General features: G+C 38.9%; 3 protein-coding genes and 1 long non-coding RNA gene across 10 annotated transcripts in view; 2 read left to right on the forward strand and 2 right to left on the reverse strand.

Moving 5' to 3' along the window:
• Positions 1-1,837, reverse strand: part of LOC113114375 (zinc finger and BTB domain-containing protein 49-like) — a 4,172-nt gene extending 2,335 nt beyond the window's left edge. For 2 of the 4 annotated variants that reach the window (XM_026281298.1, XM_026281295.1), the window contains exons 1-3: positions 1,143-1,363; positions 895-1,057; positions 1-186 (exon numbers count right to left, since the gene is read on the reverse strand). The exon at positions 1-186 is cut by the window's left edge and continues 574 nt beyond it. In XM_026281298.1, the coding sequence (XP_026137083.1) occupies positions 1-186; positions 895-1,057; positions 1,143-1,345 (552 nt within the window). In that variant the 5' untranslated portion in view covers positions 1,346-1,363. Of the gene's footprint in view, positions 187-894; positions 1,058-1,142; positions 1,364-1,524 lie in introns of those variants that run through there. The other 2 variants (XM_026281296.1, XM_026281297.1) reach the window with 2 other exon arrangements.
• Positions 1-18,227, reverse strand: part of LOC113114360 (uncharacterized) — a 575,280-nt gene that overhangs the window by 477,086 nt on the left and 79,967 nt on the right. The gene's annotated exons all lie outside the window — the stretch shown is intronic.
• Positions 2,061-5,188, forward strand: LOC113114391 (cell growth-regulating nucleolar protein-like). 2 transcript variants are annotated; one of them, XM_026281321.1, is made up of 9 exons: positions 2,061-2,347; positions 2,440-2,576; positions 2,659-2,773; positions 2,847-2,954; positions 3,042-3,125; positions 3,910-4,132; positions 4,212-4,301; positions 4,769-4,854; positions 4,955-5,188. In XM_026281321.1, exons 2-9 carry the CDS (start codon positions 2,455-2,457, stop codon positions 5,090-5,092), a joined length of 966 nt encoding a protein of 321 aa, XP_026137106.1. In that variant the 5' UTR covers positions 2,061-2,347; positions 2,440-2,454; the 3' UTR covers positions 5,093-5,188. The 2 variants fall into 2 exon arrangements, with proteins under 2 accessions (XP_026137106.1, XP_026137107.1); XM_026281322.1 differs by lacking the exon at positions 2,061-2,347 and having other exon boundaries at positions 2,421-2,576.
• LOC113114437 (uncharacterized) lies at positions 13,688-17,583 on the forward strand. Of its 2 annotated transcripts, XR_003293721.1 has the most exons (4): positions 13,688-13,887; positions 14,678-15,017; positions 16,186-16,236; positions 17,077-17,583. It is a non-coding gene; the product is annotated as an uncharacterized LOC113114437 (long non-coding RNA). The 2 variants fall into 2 exon arrangements; XR_003293722.1 differs by lacking the exon at positions 16,186-16,236.

An 18,227-nucleotide genomic window follows, 5' to 3' on the forward strand; every position in this document is an offset into this window, starting at 1 on the left:
TCTGGTGTAGAAGTTCCTGAGCTTGTATCCGTGAGGCAGAGGCTTGTGCAGATCTGTGTCTGACGGTAACGATCCTCCGATCACACAGTCCTGATAGTGAGCCGCCTCAGCGGGCAGAGAGAGAGCCGCCTCGGTCGACACGCAGGGCTTCAGGAACGCCTGGCACATGTTCAGGATGTTCAACACCTGAAACACCAACACACGTGGTCAAGTCACGCTTATTTGAACTGGCCAATCCAGTTTTCTGGAGGCAATAAAAACCCTCCGCTGCTAGTGGTTCAGTACCAGCGCCTGGATCGGAGTGTGTGTTTCGCTTTAAGAAACCAACCAAATATTTGTGTAGTTTTACTTTCTCTCTTTATATTAATATATTAACTTATTGTTAAATCATTTATTAATGCTTATTATTTAATCATTTTTATTGTTCCATTTAGTTATATAATAATTTACAAACCTATTTAATTTAAACCATTTTTTGACAAGTACTTTTTATACTATTTTTTCCATCATTGTTTAATCTTATGACTGTGTGGTTTCAACGCTGTTTGTCTCCAGGAATAAGAGATAAGAGGGATGCTGATGGAAACTCCAGGTTTATGGGATGTTGTTTTCATCAGTCATGCACTTGTAGGATCTGTGTTCATCAACACTAGTCTCCTGCTCTTCTCTGACTTACTCTGTCCACTTCTGGGCAAACAGAAGACTGTTGATAGAGTTTTGGGCATTTTGGGTTCCAGGCAAGACTTCCTGTTAACAGGTTTGGGGTATTAGTCTACTTTGCTAACATGTTGTTCTGTTACCAGACAAAACTGATATTATCTGATGGGATCTGGTGTCCAGGGCTGGTTCTTTATTATCTGGCATTAAGTGTAAGTGTGTGTGTGTGTGTGTGACCTGCAGGCTCTGTCCGATCTCCAGAAGCGCGTGCACGTTGTCCTGGTTGAGCTCCAGGTGTGAGGTGTACATGTAGTCCAACACCTGCCCGATGCCGCCCACGTCCTGGATGGACAGGTGGAAAACATCGCTCTTCTGCGCTGGAGAGTTCTGGAACAGAGACCTGCGGAGCACAGGTGCGTGCAGGTGAGCGGGAGCGGGAGGGAGCGTGCGCGCCGCTGACGCCACTGACGTCACGCAGGCCTCACCTGAAGTACGCGCTGAAGGCCGCGAGCACGTTCTTGTGTGCTTTGAAGCAGACGCCCTTCACCACCAGCATACAGTCACACAGAAGGCCCTGGATGCGCTGCTCCTGCAGCTGCTGCAGCACGTACACGCTGTGGCTGCTCACGCTGTCCATCTGCGCAGACGCACGCGCACGCAGCGCGGTCACGCTCTGTGAGTTCATCATGTTTCACATCTCCAGCAGCTTAAAGTGAGGCTTGCATAGTTTCAGACTTACTAAATATCATTCACTGCTTCCGTGTAAAAACATGTGTGTCTTTTATATGCAGAATTACAATAATAGTAGAATTAAACCAACCCGCGTGTGTATATAAAGCAGAATGAAGAAAGATTCTCTCATCTTACCTTTCACTCTGATGAACAGGCACTGGGCGCATTACGTCATTTCCTCTTTCACAATTAAAGTATTTTTTTATTTTTTTTACGCATTACGCACATTACGTTCAGAATTTGTAAAATACACTTTATCATTGGTAGATTAGGTTATGTTTGAATTTATTTTATTATTTTCCATATTCCATAAAATTTTGTCAAATTTAAAAAAGCGGAAAAGAAATAAATTCTAAATGTTAGATGCAAAATTTAAACTAAACGAAAGAGAGAATTGGCAACTACGTGACGTAAGTTAAAGCACAAAAATAAATAAATAAAAAGTTAAAACTGAAAAAATAAATGAACGTGCGTATATATATATATATATATATATATATATATATATATATATATATATATATATATATATATATATATATATATATATATATAAACTATCCAGTCTAATGTGCCCTAAATAGTATTGAAAATTCCTTATATTGCATACAATTTAGGATCGATAGTATGCATACTGGGACGCAGGCTTCTTTTTGCGGAACTTGTATTATTTCCTGTTTCCTGTTTCCGTTCGGGGCGAAAACAGAGTGGCAACGCGTGGTTCAAGACACTCGCGCGCGTTTCAGTCGTGTGTTACTTTAAACAACAACAAGTTAAGTCAGAGAAAAGGACTTCGTTAAGTTGATACCGGAGACTCGCTCACGGGCATCAAGAGAACCGGACCGGCGAACCGAGTCACTTGAGTGATATATTAACACACGTGTGAAGAAGATCATTAGAGATCGGCCGCTGTGCTTCATCAGAGAATCTCAGACCAGCTTAAGGTGCAGGATCACAGGTAACGTCACATTAATCACTCTTTATCTGTGATATAACAGTACATACAGCACTCAGTGAGACTGAAGGCGTGTGTTTTCCCCTCGGGGTCAGCTGCTGGTCTTCAGGATGGTGGTCTTCACGTGTAATGCCTGCGGCGAGTCTCTGAAGAAAGCTCAGGTGGAGAAACACGTGCTCAAGTGCCGCGCCTGTCAGGTTCTGTCCTGCATCGACTGCAGCAAAGACTTCTGGTAGGAGTTTAAATGGTGTTCAGTGTGTGTTGTGATGATGATGAGTGTGTGTGGTGATAGTGATGTTATTGTTCGTCCACAGGGGCGATGATTACAAGAACCACAACAAGTGCATCAGTGAAGACCAGAAGTACGGCGGTAAAGACTTCCAGGCGAAGGCGAACAAGGGTGATGTGAAGCAGCAGCAGTGGATTCAGGTGAGCGGAGCTGACCGTCTGTGAAGCTGTGATGGGTCAGTCTGGTCACTCATGTGTGTGTGTTCTTCTCCAGAGGATCCAGCAGGCCATGGAGCAGCCTGACGTTGAGCCCAGCGTCTGGAAGGTCCTGCAGGTCGTCAGCACTCACAGTAATGTGCCGCGTAAGAAAGCCAAGTTTGAGGTGAGGGTCTGAGACCGCTGCGACAGAGTCTGGTTCGGTCTGATGATTGAGTGCTGAATCTTTAACCACTGGTTTGTTCACGTGCAGAACTGGATGAAGAACTGTCTGAAGATCAACACCCCGTGTTTACTGGAGAAGGTCTGGGAGATTTGCTCAACGACTGTCGACAGTGTAAGAGTTTAACCTTCTTCATCACCGGTTTACATCTTCAACTTCAACAATGAAGACTGATGGTGTGCGTGTTTAAATGTTTCTGAAAGAAGTCTCTTCTGCTAATCAAGGCTGCACATTTCATAAAAGTACAGAAAAAACTGTGAAATATTATTATTATTATTATTATTATTATTATATAAAGCAACTGTTTTCTGTGTGAATATCTGTAAAGTGTAATTTATTTCTGTGCTGCCCTTCAAAAGTTTGGGGCAAATAATAAAAAATATAAAATAAAATGAACGATGCACTTAATTCATAAGAAGTGTCAGTGAAGACATTTATAATGTGGCAAAAGATTTCTATTTCAAATAAATGTTTTACTTTTGAACTTTCTGTTCATCTGTGAATCCTGAAAAATAACATGCATCAGTTTCCACAGAAATATTGAGCAGCACAACTGTGTTCAACACTGATAATAATCTTCATGTTTCTTGAGCAGTAAATCATCATATTATTCTGATTTCTGAAGATCATGTGACACTGAAGACTGGAGGAATGATGCTGAAAATACAGCGGAGCATCACAGAAATAAATTACACTTTAACACAGATCCACACAGAAAACAGATGATTTACACTGTAATATTTCAGTGTTTTACTGTATATTTGATCAGATAAATGCAGCCTTGATGAACAGAAGAGACTCAAACATTAAAAAAAACATTATTATTGCACAATTTGTATTTATTTTTCTGTGTACGATAAGCTTATAAAAGTGCATGGCTTGTTTCATGATGTTTCAGAACAGCAACCAAACCGTCCATAAGACAGCGAACAAAAACAAGAGAGAGGAGCAGAAAGATAAGAAGAACAAGAGAAAGACTTCAGATGAGAATTCAGAGCAGAACGGAGAAAACACAGATGAGAAACAGAGGAGAAAAAAGAGGAAACGAGAGGAGAATGGACAGAACGCAGACGAAAAGAGCAACAAAAAACAGAAGAAAAGAAAACAGGAGGCGGTTGACGGTAAGCGTTGTGTTAGTGCCGTACTCACGGTTAGTACTCATGTGACCTCTTATTCACTTCCTGTGTGTTTACCAATCAGAGAGTCTGAATCCTGAGGGGGAGGAGCCAGAGAGTCTGAATCCTGAGGGGGAGGAGCCAGAGAACCAGGAGTCTGAATCAAACTCTACAGGTATTTCATAACAATAATGTCTGATATCAGTCAGAGAAGAGCTGGGAGATATGGAGAAAACATATCAGGATACATGTCACATTTTTATTTCTTTCAAGTTTAAAGGCACATTTTTGATCCAATGTGAAAGATGTAAAAACCAGACGGTTAATGGTGGTTTTAAACTATTCTTTATGGTCAGAACATGACAAACACTTCACGTTTTTAAATTCTTTTAACTTTTCCAGTCATTTGTCCTTAAAGGGGTCTTTCTGTTTAACCGGATCTTCTTAGTGAAGCGGTGTATTAGGGTTAATTTCATTAACAAACATGGACATGAAATATGGATTAGAGTGCAGATGATTTTATTCTGAGTGTGTTGAGATTAATAGCACCGTGTGTCATATAAATATAAATATGGATTCAGTAGCATCTCTGATTAATGACTGAAGCATCACTGATCCGGATCTTCTGGAATGGGTTTTCAGGGAAGTTTAACTGGAAAGGGACGATAAAGGCAGTTCTGAGAGACGCTCCGGAGGAAGGACTCGCTGTCAAGAAACTCCGCAAGAAGGTGAGCAGGACTTGAAGATGTGACGCTTGAGCTGACGTCTGTCTCGTGTCTGATGAGCGAGCTGTTCTTCCAGACGTCTGCTGATTCTGTGTTTCTGCAGGTTCTAGCGGCGTATTACTCTTTCACTGGAGACTCAAACTACAGATCTGAAGAAGAGCTTCTGTCTCTGTTCAACAGAAAGATCAACAACAATCCCAAGTTCAAGCTCCTCAAAGACCGAGTCAGACTGGTGAAATGATGCACATCTTCATCATCGTCTTCATCTCTAGCTGTCTGTCTGAGTCTGGTGTGTGAGTCTGAGAAGATTATCAATAAAAGAAATCAGGACTATGGAGTGTATCAAGAATCTTTTTTTTTTTTCAAATGTATTTATTTTTATTTTTTTATTAAACTGTACAAAACATCACATTATTAAGGCAGTGCAGTTATAAAACAAAACAAAGATGAAAAGTACTACCATTACCATGGTTAAACTATAGTAACCAGTTCTTTTCATCTTAAGAGGACACACAAGATTAATATAGAGATGTGCTCTTCATTGCTTTCAGATGAACAGGATTGTGTGTAGTCTGTGGCCTGCTTCACTTCTCCTTTCTTTAAAGGCCTTGACCCTTCTGATATGGCCAATTACAGACCGATCTCAGATCCTCCGCTTCTCTCAAAGCTACTTGAATATGCTGTTTCCGCTCAACTCCAGTCGTATCTGTAATCTCATAACCTCTGCGAATGTTTCCAGTCTGGTTTTCACACTCTTCACAGCACTTCTGAAGATTGTCAATGACCTCCTGATGGCCACTGACTCGAGCTCATTAGCATTTTAATTCTGTCAGGTCTTTCCTGTGATCTTTTGACACCGTCTCTCGCAGTATTCTCATCTCACGTCTCTGCTCTATCTTGGTTGACTTCTTCCCTGTCTGACCGTCAGCACTACATCGCTGTCCCTCACTTCTCTCACGGTGTTCCTCAGGGCTCTGTTCTTGGACCTCTACTATTCATCATCTATATGCTTCCTTTAACATTATTGGTCATCATGGTTCATCCTCCACTGCTGTACAGACGACACCCAGCTCCACATCAGCCCTCAACACAGCTCTCCTTTCCCACCAACTCTATATCAGCTTGTGTTAATGATATAAATACTGGGATGACCAGTAACTTTCTCAAACTCGACACTGATAAAATAGATCTGCCCCAGAAATATTGCTCCTTTCTGTCCTGACGAGGTTAACATTGCGGAGATCTTGGCTCGACCGTCCCTAGCACTGTTAAAGACCTGAGTATAATCTTTGACTCCTCTCTCCTTTCTATCTAATATTTCTTATCTAAATCTGCCTTCTTCTGCCTCTGTAATACCCATGACGCTGAGACACTGGGTCATGCCTTCATCACTTCTCGACTCGACCGCTGTAATTCTCCTTTCTACGGTCCACCAAACACAACACTGGATAAGCTCCAGTATTTCCAGACCTCTGCAGCTAGGGTTCTCACTTCTCACATTACTCTCATCCTACACCGTCGTCTCTCGCTACCCGTTTGTTTTCTTATTCATCCTCTGATGTCCGTGTGCTATCGGGGGGGCTTCTAAACACCACAGAAGGGTGTGTAAGTGCATGAACCGGTGCGCGCTGTGTGTTCCGCCGCTAGCTCCGCGGAGGGATTAGCTGTTAAAGGTGGGGGTGTGAGGGCTGAATCCGACTCTTGTGTGGGACATTCCTTCTCTCCTGGGGCAGGGGTCAGTTGGCCGCCGCACAGAGGCTCTATACAGGTGCGAGCGCTGCACAGACCCTCGGGTCACGACTCACTGCAGTCCAGTTTCCAGCTGGAGAAAGAGCTGCCTGTTACACACACACACACACACACACACACAGATAATGCCCGTGTGCGGCCCTGATCCCGCGCTTAGCTGTAATCGAATCGCTTTGAGCGCAGCCTAGCTCATGTTAATCGCCGCTTCTGCATGAACTTTACAAGCCTTTACGCATCATATTTAGTGTTGGGAAGGCTACATCGGAAATGTAATAGGTTACAGATTACAAGTTACCCTTTTAAAATATAATAAGTAGTGTAACTAATTCAATTACTTTATTAAAGTAATTGATTACATTTTAATTCCTTTTCTTAAGTTCTAGCGAAACTGTTAATCATTTTGAAACACGTAAAGCAGGCCGGGTTAATCTTTCAGTGGAACTCGACTCTGATTACTGATGACTTTCACAATCCTTCATGAACTCAATTAATATTATAATCATTTGGTTTGAAAGCACAGCCGCCACAAAATCAGACTTTAGCACCACTTTAAACTTTAAACTTTCAGATCGTTCTGAAGTTAAATACAGGTTTCCGATCATAACAACAGACAAAGATGTGATAAAGAGCTACTTATGATTGAGTTATGACCGGAAACAGAGCAGCAGAGCAAGAAAATGAACAGTGAAAGTAACCAAAGCTTGTAGAATACATTTTAATATGCATAATTACATGTGAAAATAACTGAAGGGTATATCTATTTGCTTAATGAACTAAGCCAACTAACATTATACATATGTTCTTTTGGTTTTTGTTCCCAGTATTTATAAATGTATGCATTTAGCAGCTGCTTTTTATCCAAAATGACTTACAGTTATTTCAGGCTAACAGACAATGCTCTACCACTTGAGCCATGAAAAATAATTCCATATACAATGAAAATACAAGTATTGGTACTCGCTAACACGAAGTGTAAAATAAAAGTATCATATCCATCTCATTCTGAAAGGAAAGCTATCTGTGCATCGCTACTATGAAGCAGAAACGCAGCAGCTTTGGTGGAAAAAGGGAGGAAAAACTTCAACACCCATAATGCACTTGGGGATCCACACTGAGAAAGGTTTTTGAGCAGGACCTCATCCGATTAATAATTTGTCTCTCAATTCAATTTACCATTATTTGTTTATTCTTCAATAACTTTTTTTAATTCAAAACATTGATAAATATAAATATTTTTTATTAAGTGCTCAACTTAGACGTATTTGTTTTTTTTGTGTGTGTGTAAAAGTGGATACACAGAACAGCACATTTTTTTTCATTGGTTCAAATTATAAAATGTAGGTGTGAACCATTACCTTAAATTTTTTTCATTGGATGAATGGAAACATTTTTACAGTGCAAGATATTCTTGACTTTATTCTTAATTTAAAACTTATATGTGCAGTATTTCTGAGAAATGCTGTTGATATGTGAAATCACCAAAACAAACAAACCCCTTTCTTGATAGCTCTGCCCCCAAAACCACAAACACCTAATGCAGCACAGGCTCCTCCCCCATCATGAGGGGACACGCCCCTTCCTGGTGATTGGCTACAAGTTGTCTTGGTTCTTAGTACATTCCACTTTCAACAGTCTTTCTCTATGGAGTCAAAATAATGCCACATATATACGCAAAAAATAAAATAAAGTTTTGAGAGAAAAAAAATGAAGTTTTGCAAACAAAAATAAAGAACTGCAAAACATAAATGAAAGATCGCAAAAGCAATGATTTTGCAATACATATTTTCCATGGTCATATCTATTAATTTATTTGCAACACTGCTTTTATTTTGTGTGTCAGTCTAGTTTGAGCTTGCAATGCCGTTTTCGCTTTGCGCTTCACTTTTCTGCTCGTCTCTCTTTGTGGCACTGTTTTGATGTGGGGGCGGAGTCAAGGGACGGGGGCGTGTACAACATGACTCCCTAGAAGACACACTTTAATGCTTGAGAAAGCCTAGCCTGAAAGTTTTAAGCAGATAAAACTGAAAGTTAAAAAGTCAGATGATAGATAGATACATAGATAGATACATGGATGGAGTCAAGGGGGCTTCAGTTTGTTTAGATTCTCAAGCCAACCTAATTAGGTAAGCAATACACGAACTGAAAGAGGAAATAAGCATAACAATAAATATAAAAATATAGCCCTAATTATTATAATATTAATGTCAGTTATTATATATGGCAAGCCTATATGAATAAATGAACATGCATTTATATAGTTCTTTATAATGTATTGTTGTACACCCGATTCACTGTATAATCATGCGGGTCTCTCCTCAACCACCAGCAGTGTGCAGCATCCACTTGGATATATTATATATAATTATAAAAATAATAATAACCTTATATGAACATATATTACATAAAAAGACACGATCAACGGACTGTGGGATGGATAAAAATATTTGATCAATCTCTGATAATCTCAGGTTGCTCTGGTCACGCTGGTTTGTTTATTCATTAAACTCGTGGCCACGACAAAACTAAACCAAAAAGAATCGAGATTCATTTTTCTTTTTATCTCACAAAGAAGGTGATTAAATTAATTTATGCCAGTAGTTATGTAAAAGAAAAACAAAGTCAAGATTGATATGAAACTCGAGTCGTAGACCTCTTTAGTGATGTAAGTTATAGTTCATGAAGTGAATTGCATTATTTTACATTACAACTAATGCTATAAAAGTGTGCACATCGAGAGAAATAAACTGCATATGTTCATGGTAACAACTTCTTTAAATTGAGCAAACACTGCTAATACACATATAGATGTGTTAATAAAGTAAATCAAATAAAAACATGCATGTTTTAAAGCTATTGAATAAGAAGAAACGATCCACTCTAGTGATGTGTCGTCTCGGGGGATTATTCGTTCAGTCACGCATGCACAATATTCTATAGTTCTGTTCCGCTTGTAGTAATCATAGAAATGGACACAGCGACCCCATTGGATTCAACGGAGACAAGTGAAGTAAGTTAGAAGCACTTCCTGGGGTTGAGTGTACTGCAGACTCAAACTGAGATTGATGATGTAGATGTCACGTGAGCAACCTGTACGTCTTCTAATTGCTGTGCCAAGAGAAATCTGAATCACCCACCGAATCTTGCAGAGAGGGCGAGCGTGAACAGGAGCAGATTTTGGTAAGTATTCTGATTAATTATCTCCCTTGACTTAATGCCTCCACGTCCCCCCGATAGCCTCATAGACCGTAAAAGATTGTCTTCGAGCTTCTCCTCCTGTCCATACAGTAATTTCTCTACTGTGCGACTGAGTCGCTGGTTATGACACAATCGTTAGCCTATTTATTACAAAAACTACTTCTACGGGAACATAACGTAAGATACAAGGAGCCTTTTATACATTGTCGTGTTTCTTTAGAAATAATACATGGACAAATGGAGTCTTTAAACGCCTCAGATGTAATGACGACTTGACTTGAAAGGTGACTATGTTTTGCAATTCTTTCTTTTTGTTTGCAAAACTTAATTTTTTTAGGCCAGTAGAAAAAAATAATAATTTATTTTACTCAATACTGTAATTTTCGTTTGCAAACCGTAATTTTCTTTGGCAAAACTTTATTTTTTTGTGTATATATGCGGCATTTTTTTGACTCCGTATTTCTCAGAAATCCTTAAAAAGGAAGGTGTGGCTAAGTATGATGCCCCACACACACACACACACACACACACACACACACACACACTGTTCTGTGTACTGCACCTTTAAGATGAAAATAGCAGTTAGGAACAATGTTTATTTAAGAATGTTTCCTGAATGGAATTGCTTGGCATTCTAATGAGCTGATAGCAGACGTTCTTCATGATTGCTGAAATATCATTAAGAACATGATCCTCAGGTCACTATATACAGGTGCTGGTCGTGGACTTGTATTCATTCATTACACACAGACTGATATATTTCAAATGTTTATTTATTTTAATTTTGATGATAATTATAACTGACAACTAAGTAAAGTCCCAACTTCAGTATCTCTGAAAATTAGAATATTGTGAAAAGGTTCAATCTTGAAGACACCTGGTGCCACACTCAAATCAGCTAATTAACTCTAAACACCTGCAAAGCCTTTAAATGGTCTCTCAGTCTAGTTCTGTAGGACACACAATCATGGGGAAGACTTGACAGTTGTCCAAAAGACGACCATTGACACCTTGCACAAGGAGGGAAAGACACAAAAGGTCATTGCAAAAGAGGCTGGCTGTTCACAGAGCTCTGTGTCCAAGCACATTAATAGAGAGGAGAAGGGAAGGAAAAGATGTGGTAGAAAAAAAGTGTACAAGCAATAGGGATAACTGCACCCTGGAGAGGATTGTGAAACAAAACCCATTCAAAAATGTGGGGGAGATTCACAAAGAGTGGACTGCAGCTGGAGCCAGTGCTTCAAGAACCTCTACACACAGACGTATGCAAGACATGGGTTTCAGCTTCACATTCCTTGTGTCAAGACACTCTTGAACAACAGACACTTCACACTTCACAGCTTCACATAGGACTGGACTGCTGATGAGTGGTCCACAGTTATGTTCTCTGATGAAAGTAAAGTAGAGGAGAGGAACACAATCCACGCTGCTTGAGGTCCAGTGTAAAGTTTCCACAGTCAGTGATGGTTTGGGCTGCCATGTCATCTGCTGGTGTTGGTCCACTCTGTTTTCTGAGGTCAAAGGTCAACACAGCCGTATACCAGGAAGTTTTAGATCACATGCTTCCTGCTGCTGACCAACTTTATGGAGATGCAGATTTCATTTTCCAGCAGGACTCTGCACCTGCACACAGAGCCAAAGCTACCAGTACCTGGTTTAAGGACCATGGGATCCCTGTTCTTAATTGACCAGCAAACTCTCCTGACCTTAACCCCAGAGAGAATCTGTGGGGTATTGTGAAGAGGAAGATGTGATATGCCAGACCCAAGAATGCAGAAGAGCTGAAGGCCACTATCAGAGTAACCTGGTCTCTCATAACACCTGAGCAGTGCCACAGACTGATCCACTCCATGCCACGCCGCATTGCTGCAGTCATTCAGACAGAAGAGACACAACTAAGTACTGAGTGCTGTACATGCTCATACTTTACATGTTCATACTTTTCAGTTGGCCAAGATCTCTAAAAATCCTTTCTTTGTATTGGTCTTAAGTAATATTCTAATTTCCTGAGATACTGAATTTAGGATTTTCCTTAGTTGTCAGTTATAATCATCAAAACTAAATGAAATAAACATTTGAAATATATCAGTCTGTGTGTAATGAAAGAATATAATATACAAGTTTCACTTTTTGAATGGAATTAGTGAAATAAATCAACTTTTTGATGATATACTAATTATATGACCAGCACCTGTATACTGTACACGACATGTCCTTGTGTGTTCCTCAGAAGAACCGTGCGAGTGAACAGGAACAGTTTGTTAAAAATTTTAATCATTTGTAATTGTTTCTTTCTTCTGTAGAACAAAAAGGAAGTTGTTTGGTTCCCAGTTTTCTTCAGAACATCTTTTAAGTTATCATACAGGTTTGGAACGACATGCAGATGATAACAGATTGCTCTTTAAACAGATTCATTCTCATGTGCTCAGGCAAAATGCTGAGTCTGAGTGTTTTTAACACGTAACGTTACCGTTTCATGCACGTCTTGCCTTTCATTCATCATCAATGATAGTGGGAAATGTTGAGCCATCGGCTCTTGAAACCCCGTCAGAACCAGAGCTGTGTGTGTGTGTGTGTGTGTAAGGTATACGTCTCTGATAAAGCTCCTCACAGAACACTATTGTTCTCCTCATCGCTGCCCCAGAGGCCTCTGGGAAACAAGAGCAGAAAGCAGGTTTCCCGCGGCCGGAGGAAATGGAAGTCTGGTTTTATTGTGTGTTTGGGTGAGAATCAAATGCGCTCAGCTTTTTCTCAGAATATCTGGCACACACTGCTGGAGTTTGAGGTTCAGACGCGCTGAATGAGCCGCATTATGAAGCGTGAAGCTGGGCTCAGAACATGATACTCTGCTGAATCCGTGGACGCACACACACACACACACACACACACACTCACAATCCCGGGTCTGTTGCTGGAGATAAGAGGTAAGTGAATCACTGTGGATCTAGAGAGCTGATTCAGTTGAATCATATTTGGATATTGAAGGCCTCACTTCAGACATCAGTTCATCGATCAGACTTCTGCTCTGATTTAGGAGTGTTTTCCAGAGTCAGAGATAGAAACATCCAAGCCTCGATTCAGCTTCTGTAGATTCTGTCTTGTTTCTCTCAGATTGATCTGGAGTCCATCAATGGTCTGAGAGCTTCATTACACACAACATCATCCAATAATTTCACAGACATTTCTGTTAACTCATAAACACAATGAGTAAATGAGTAAAATTCAAAATATTGATAAAACACCTGTAAGAAATTAATTATTATCAGATTAATTCCTTCAAATTACACAATATATTGTGCCCAGTGTTAGGTTAGTTACTCTAAAAAAGTAATTAATTACAAGATACTAATTACATCTTCAACAGAGTAATTAGATTACTGTACAAAAATTATATAATTACTTATTTCTTTCTAAATCCTATATCAACCTGGAGGAGTTAATCACACAAGGACAGACATGAAACGGTTAATTCCTTCATCAGTTATTCTGGACACTCTTTAGATTAGAGTCCCATTCCCACTACTAACTAATTATTAACTATGATTTTTACCTCAATATACTCTTAATTACTGCTGATTAATACTCAGTAAAGTAGTTGTTAAGTTTAAGAGTTGGGTAGGATTAAGGATATAAAATAAGACATTAATATGTGCTTTTAATGTAATAATGAACAGCCAATATCCCAGTAATATTCATTCTAATTACCAACTCGTTGGTACTAAATTAGACACTAAACTGAATACACTACACCAAAGTATTAAATGTGAAAAGGGTACATAAAAGATTTTAAGACTTAGACTTTACATTTTGATGTTAAATCCACTATTGTCTTGTATATAAATGTTTTACAATCTATACACAGTAAGATCAGTTACATAAGAAGTAACTCTCATTCAATTACAGTAACTAATTACACCCAAGACTGATTGTGGCCTATTTTTACGGATAGTTTTGCAGTGTAGACTGAAAGAAGAGAAGAGGTGCAGTAGTCTCCAGCTGGAAGGACAGCAGATCTGAGCTGTGTTAGAGAGTACAGTATCCACACCTGACCTCCTGACCTCCTGACCTCCTGACCTCCTGACCCCGCCACAGGTGACGCTCAGCTGCTCACAGTCAACAATCACTGCTTCTGCTGGAAATTCAATTCAATTCTTTATTTGTATAGTGCTTTTTACGTAACAAAACATTACAAAGCAACTTTACAGAAAATTAAGTTTCTACAATATTTAATAGTAGCTTATAAGTGGTGACTGTCAGTTTGTGCACGTATGACAGGAATTTTCAGAAAAATAAATACAAGACGTAGTCAGCCAGACGATGAACATTATTAACAGCGATTATAATATGATGCAGTCACACTTGTAGCAATATTTGTTAGTTCTGCAATTGTTCCCGGGTCGCTAGATTTTGCCCTTTCACACTGCCAGTGATGACCCGGGATATGTGCTGATCTCTGCTTCATTACAGTTTGCACATGTGTTTTCTTCGCGAACGTTGATCTTCAAAACAGCCGGTAAAAGAGTCGCAAGATAACGCTCGTCATCACTTCGACACGGCATTAGCTCTGGCTTTTGTTCACACAGCGCTCGTCCCAGGTCGAACCCCGCAATGTTACTAGGTCCCCGACCCGGGTTCAATGCCGGAATCAATCCCGGGACATGGATGTTTTCACACAGAAGGCGACCCGGCAATGTTCCGGCAATATACCGGGTCCGACGTGCAGTGTGAATGGGGCTCACTATCTATTCTATGGTTGCTACTCTCTCTGAGGATCAGTGGTCCATCTTCCTTGCCATATAAGCTAATACTTTAGCTATAATCTGATGCTGTATTCTTATGTCTGGCTAATTATTGCAATGTATCTCTTTTGTTCATGTTCCAGGATCTTCTAAGAAATACTTCATCTGGTGCATATTACATTTTTCATCTTTCTTTTGGGGTAGGCTCCACCCTGCCTTCGTCTTCGGAGATTCGAGATCGGTCTATAATTAACTAGTTCTTCTGGGTCTGTCTTTGTTGAATAGACTTTACATCTGTTAAAGTGGAGATGAAATATATCTGAGCGTAATGGAGTATCAGAAACAATAAATAGGGCGGAGCCTGGATCTGTGTATCGGATGTTGATTGGATATTGAGATGTGGGAATGGATCTCAGATGAGGGGCGGAGTCTCAGAGCTAAATGATTGGAGAAATCCTGCACGTCACCAGACAGAAGATCCAGGTATGATGTTTATATTAAAAGCTGTGAGCTTTCTTATGCACTGATGAAATGTCCACAAAAAGATCATTTTTTAAAAAGTTGGTGGATTTCCATTTTGTGACAACTTTAATGCAAAATGTTAAGTTGTTTTCAGGGTTTGGACAGTGATAAATCATTTATTAGGCTGAATTGTGAGTATTCATCATTTACACGCACCACTGAAATCCTTCCTTCTGTTTGGAAAAAGGGAAGAAAAAAGCTTATAATTAACACACTCTTAAAATAAAGCTTACCTTTTTTTTCATTTTTTCACATCAGTACCATCGAAGAACCATTTTCGTTTCCCCAAAGAACCCTTTTAAGAACGATATTTTTTCCTAGTCTTCTCCATTATAACATATTTTGTTCAGTGAAAAGACTGCATTGATGTTAAAGGTCCTTTCCTGAACTGCAGATGAAGAAGCTTTATTTTTTAGGAGTGAACAGCAGCAATTTGTCACTGATCTATTTATGTTAGGAATTGAATTATTTCTTTATATATTTGCACTGTTCTACACTTCACAACCCTCCATTCAATCCAGCAAATACAATGAACGGTCTGTCTCTACACCAATGCTTTTCTGATTCGCCACGCACCTAAACACACACTAAAACTACTTGAGGTAGTTTTTTATGAATAATAATAAAACAGAGGCGCTTCAGAGTTATCGTTTGCATTATGGCTGGTGGAAAATGTGGAAAACTCTTCCACAGACCTTAATTTACTCATCAAATGATCATTCTCTCAACTGTTCACAATAAAAGCACAACAAGATTCTTAATATTCAATAATATTTTCCATTTGACAGCACTGACTCTATTAGATGAAAATAAAGTGAAACTGATCTGAATAATGACTTCATTGTCTTCTGTAGAGCTGCTTTACAGCTGAAACTGAATATATTCCTAATCATAACGAAGTGATTTGGCAGCATTAACAGTTATTTTTTAAGCTTCTTTGAAAGAGTCTGTATTGTATGAATAACTGTGGCATGACTGACAGATGATCATTCTGTGCTTGTTTGTGTGGAACAACTGCAACATTTCCTTGTGTCTAAAGTGAACTGTAATGTGTTTAATGTGTGAATTATCAGCAAGAATCCTTCTTCACTCAACACACAGAGTGTTTTTGTCTGCCCTTCATCCTCAGATCGGTCAAGTGCAGGTCAGCTGTAAAAGACTCTTTTGATTGTCCAGCACAGTGAGTGTAGGATTACAGTCTTCATCTTTCCTCATCACAGGAGTTTCTGATGCACAGACTGAACTTTAATAACACTGCAAATGAGCATCTACCAGACGACTGGATTTGCTTTGTTTCATGATTATGATAAATTCATACAATTGGTTACTTACATCTAACAGAGATACTTCCATCTGACGCCAGGACAATACAAATGTATACATCACAGTGATCTTTTAAAATAAATAAAATATGCACATTCATGTACTTTATATATTATGTTTATGATTAAAAGTGCACATAAGTCTGTCTCTGCAGCACAGAAGCAGTCATCAGTGTCACAGACGTATTTTTTGGAGAAATAGACAACAATACACTGTATGAGTCACAATTTATACATTTCTCTTTTATGACAAAAAATCATTAGGATATTAAGATAAGATCATGTTCATGAAGATATTTATTAAATCTCCTTCTGTAATATATCAAAAACTTCATGTTTGATTAGTAATATTCATTGCTAAGAACTTGATTTGAACAACTTTAAAGATGATTTTCTCAATAATTTAGATTTTTTTGGCTCCCTCAGATTCCAGATTTATAATAGTTGTATCTCAGACAATATTGTCTTCTCCGAACAAACCACACATCATGGAGAGATCATTTATTCAGATGATGATGATGTTTCAAAAATATGTGTTTTTGTGCTCCAGGGTCACGTCTGTTTGTCCTTTGTCACAAATGTCAAATTGAATAGATAATAAACTTCAACTGAAACTAAAAATGTAAAAATTGTTTTTATTTATATTGCTGTTGATGTTGTTGTTGATGATGATGATGTTGTTGTGTGTTATCCTGCAGGTTCTGGTCCTGATGAGGCTGTGGATGAGGAAGACTCTGCTCAGATCATCCATCACTCATCACTCAGTCTTCTCTCTCCTTCTGAAACACAGTGACATTCACAGGTGACTAACTACTAACCTTAACCATAGCTAGTACTGTCTAGTACACAGACTCACACACAGCAGCTGTTACTGAGGGGTGTGTGTGTGTGTGTGTGTGTGTGGTCAGATTACAGTGCTATAATCGTATCACAGCTCCTCGTTCTCAAACAGCTGAAAGTCTTTCTCTTTCTTATACTCTTTTCTTTTTATCCTGGATTACAATACAGATTATAGAGCTCTGGTTACCAGAGGAGAATTTACACGCTAACAACACGCACACACACACACACACACACACACACACACACACACACACACACAACACACACACACACACACACACACACACACACACAGGCCTTCATCATTAAACAATGAAACACCATGAACTCTACTCAACTCACAAACTTAGAGAGAAGTTAGACAGGAGCGTCTTGTGCAGATTCATGAAAGTCTTCTTAAGAAAGATGAAATTTCTTAAGAAAAATTCTAAAAAGGTGGTACAAATGTTTATAATTGCAGTTCGTAAAAACCTTAAAAACTTCCTAAATATTTCCTTAAGAACATTTTTCGAAGAGTTTAGAAATAGATCAAACTAAACGCTTCATGCAGAGTCATGATGAGATGTTCTCGCTGTGAGATGATGTCCTCGCGCTCACGTCTTAAACATACGCTACAGTTCTGTTCAATAAACAATTCAATAAATTCTTATTATTAAACACATTACCTTTGGGGATTTAAAATAGTGCTTATCCTAATGTATAATTAAGATGTAATTATACTAAAAACATTTAGTAAGTAATTACAATTTTGTTTGTCATGAAATCCTATTAAAATACAGTGAATCGTTCAGAAATAGGCTTTTTTATGATATACAAGTATTTTGTAATTTTCTCTTGACTATTAAGTTTCCTAAAACATCATTACATTTTCATGGTCCTTCAGTGTTTTGTGTCTTGTGGTGTTATCATTAATATAATATTATATTGAAGTATGAAGTTACAGGATTTATTTATTTTTTTGCTCTCACCAGGAGGTGCTAATCTGCCTTCAAAAATTGGATTTTAA

Source organism: Carassius auratus, chromosome 14 (genome assembly GCF_003368295.1).
Source record: "Carassius auratus strain Wakin chromosome 14, ASM336829v1, whole genome shotgun sequence".
NCBI classification, from domain to species: Eukaryota; Metazoa; Chordata; class Actinopteri; order Cypriniformes; family Cyprinidae; genus Carassius; species Carassius auratus.

What these genes read in the sequence shown, in the direction of transcription:
- LOC113114391 (XM_026281321.1), top strand. Translation starts at nt 2,455, where the DNA reads ATGGTGGTCTTCACGTGTAATGCCTGCGGCGAGTCTCTGAAGAAAGCT. An exon ending in GACTGCAGCAAAGACTTCTG is followed by an intron (nt 2,577 to 2,658) that starts GTAGGAGTTTAA and finishes GTTCGTCCACAG; the next exon opens with GGGCGATGATTACAAGAACC. An exon ending in AGCAGCAGCAGTGGATTCAG is followed by an intron (nt 2,774 to 2,846) that starts GTGAGCGGAGCT and finishes GTTCTTCTCCAG; the next exon opens with AGGATCCAGCAGGCCATGGA.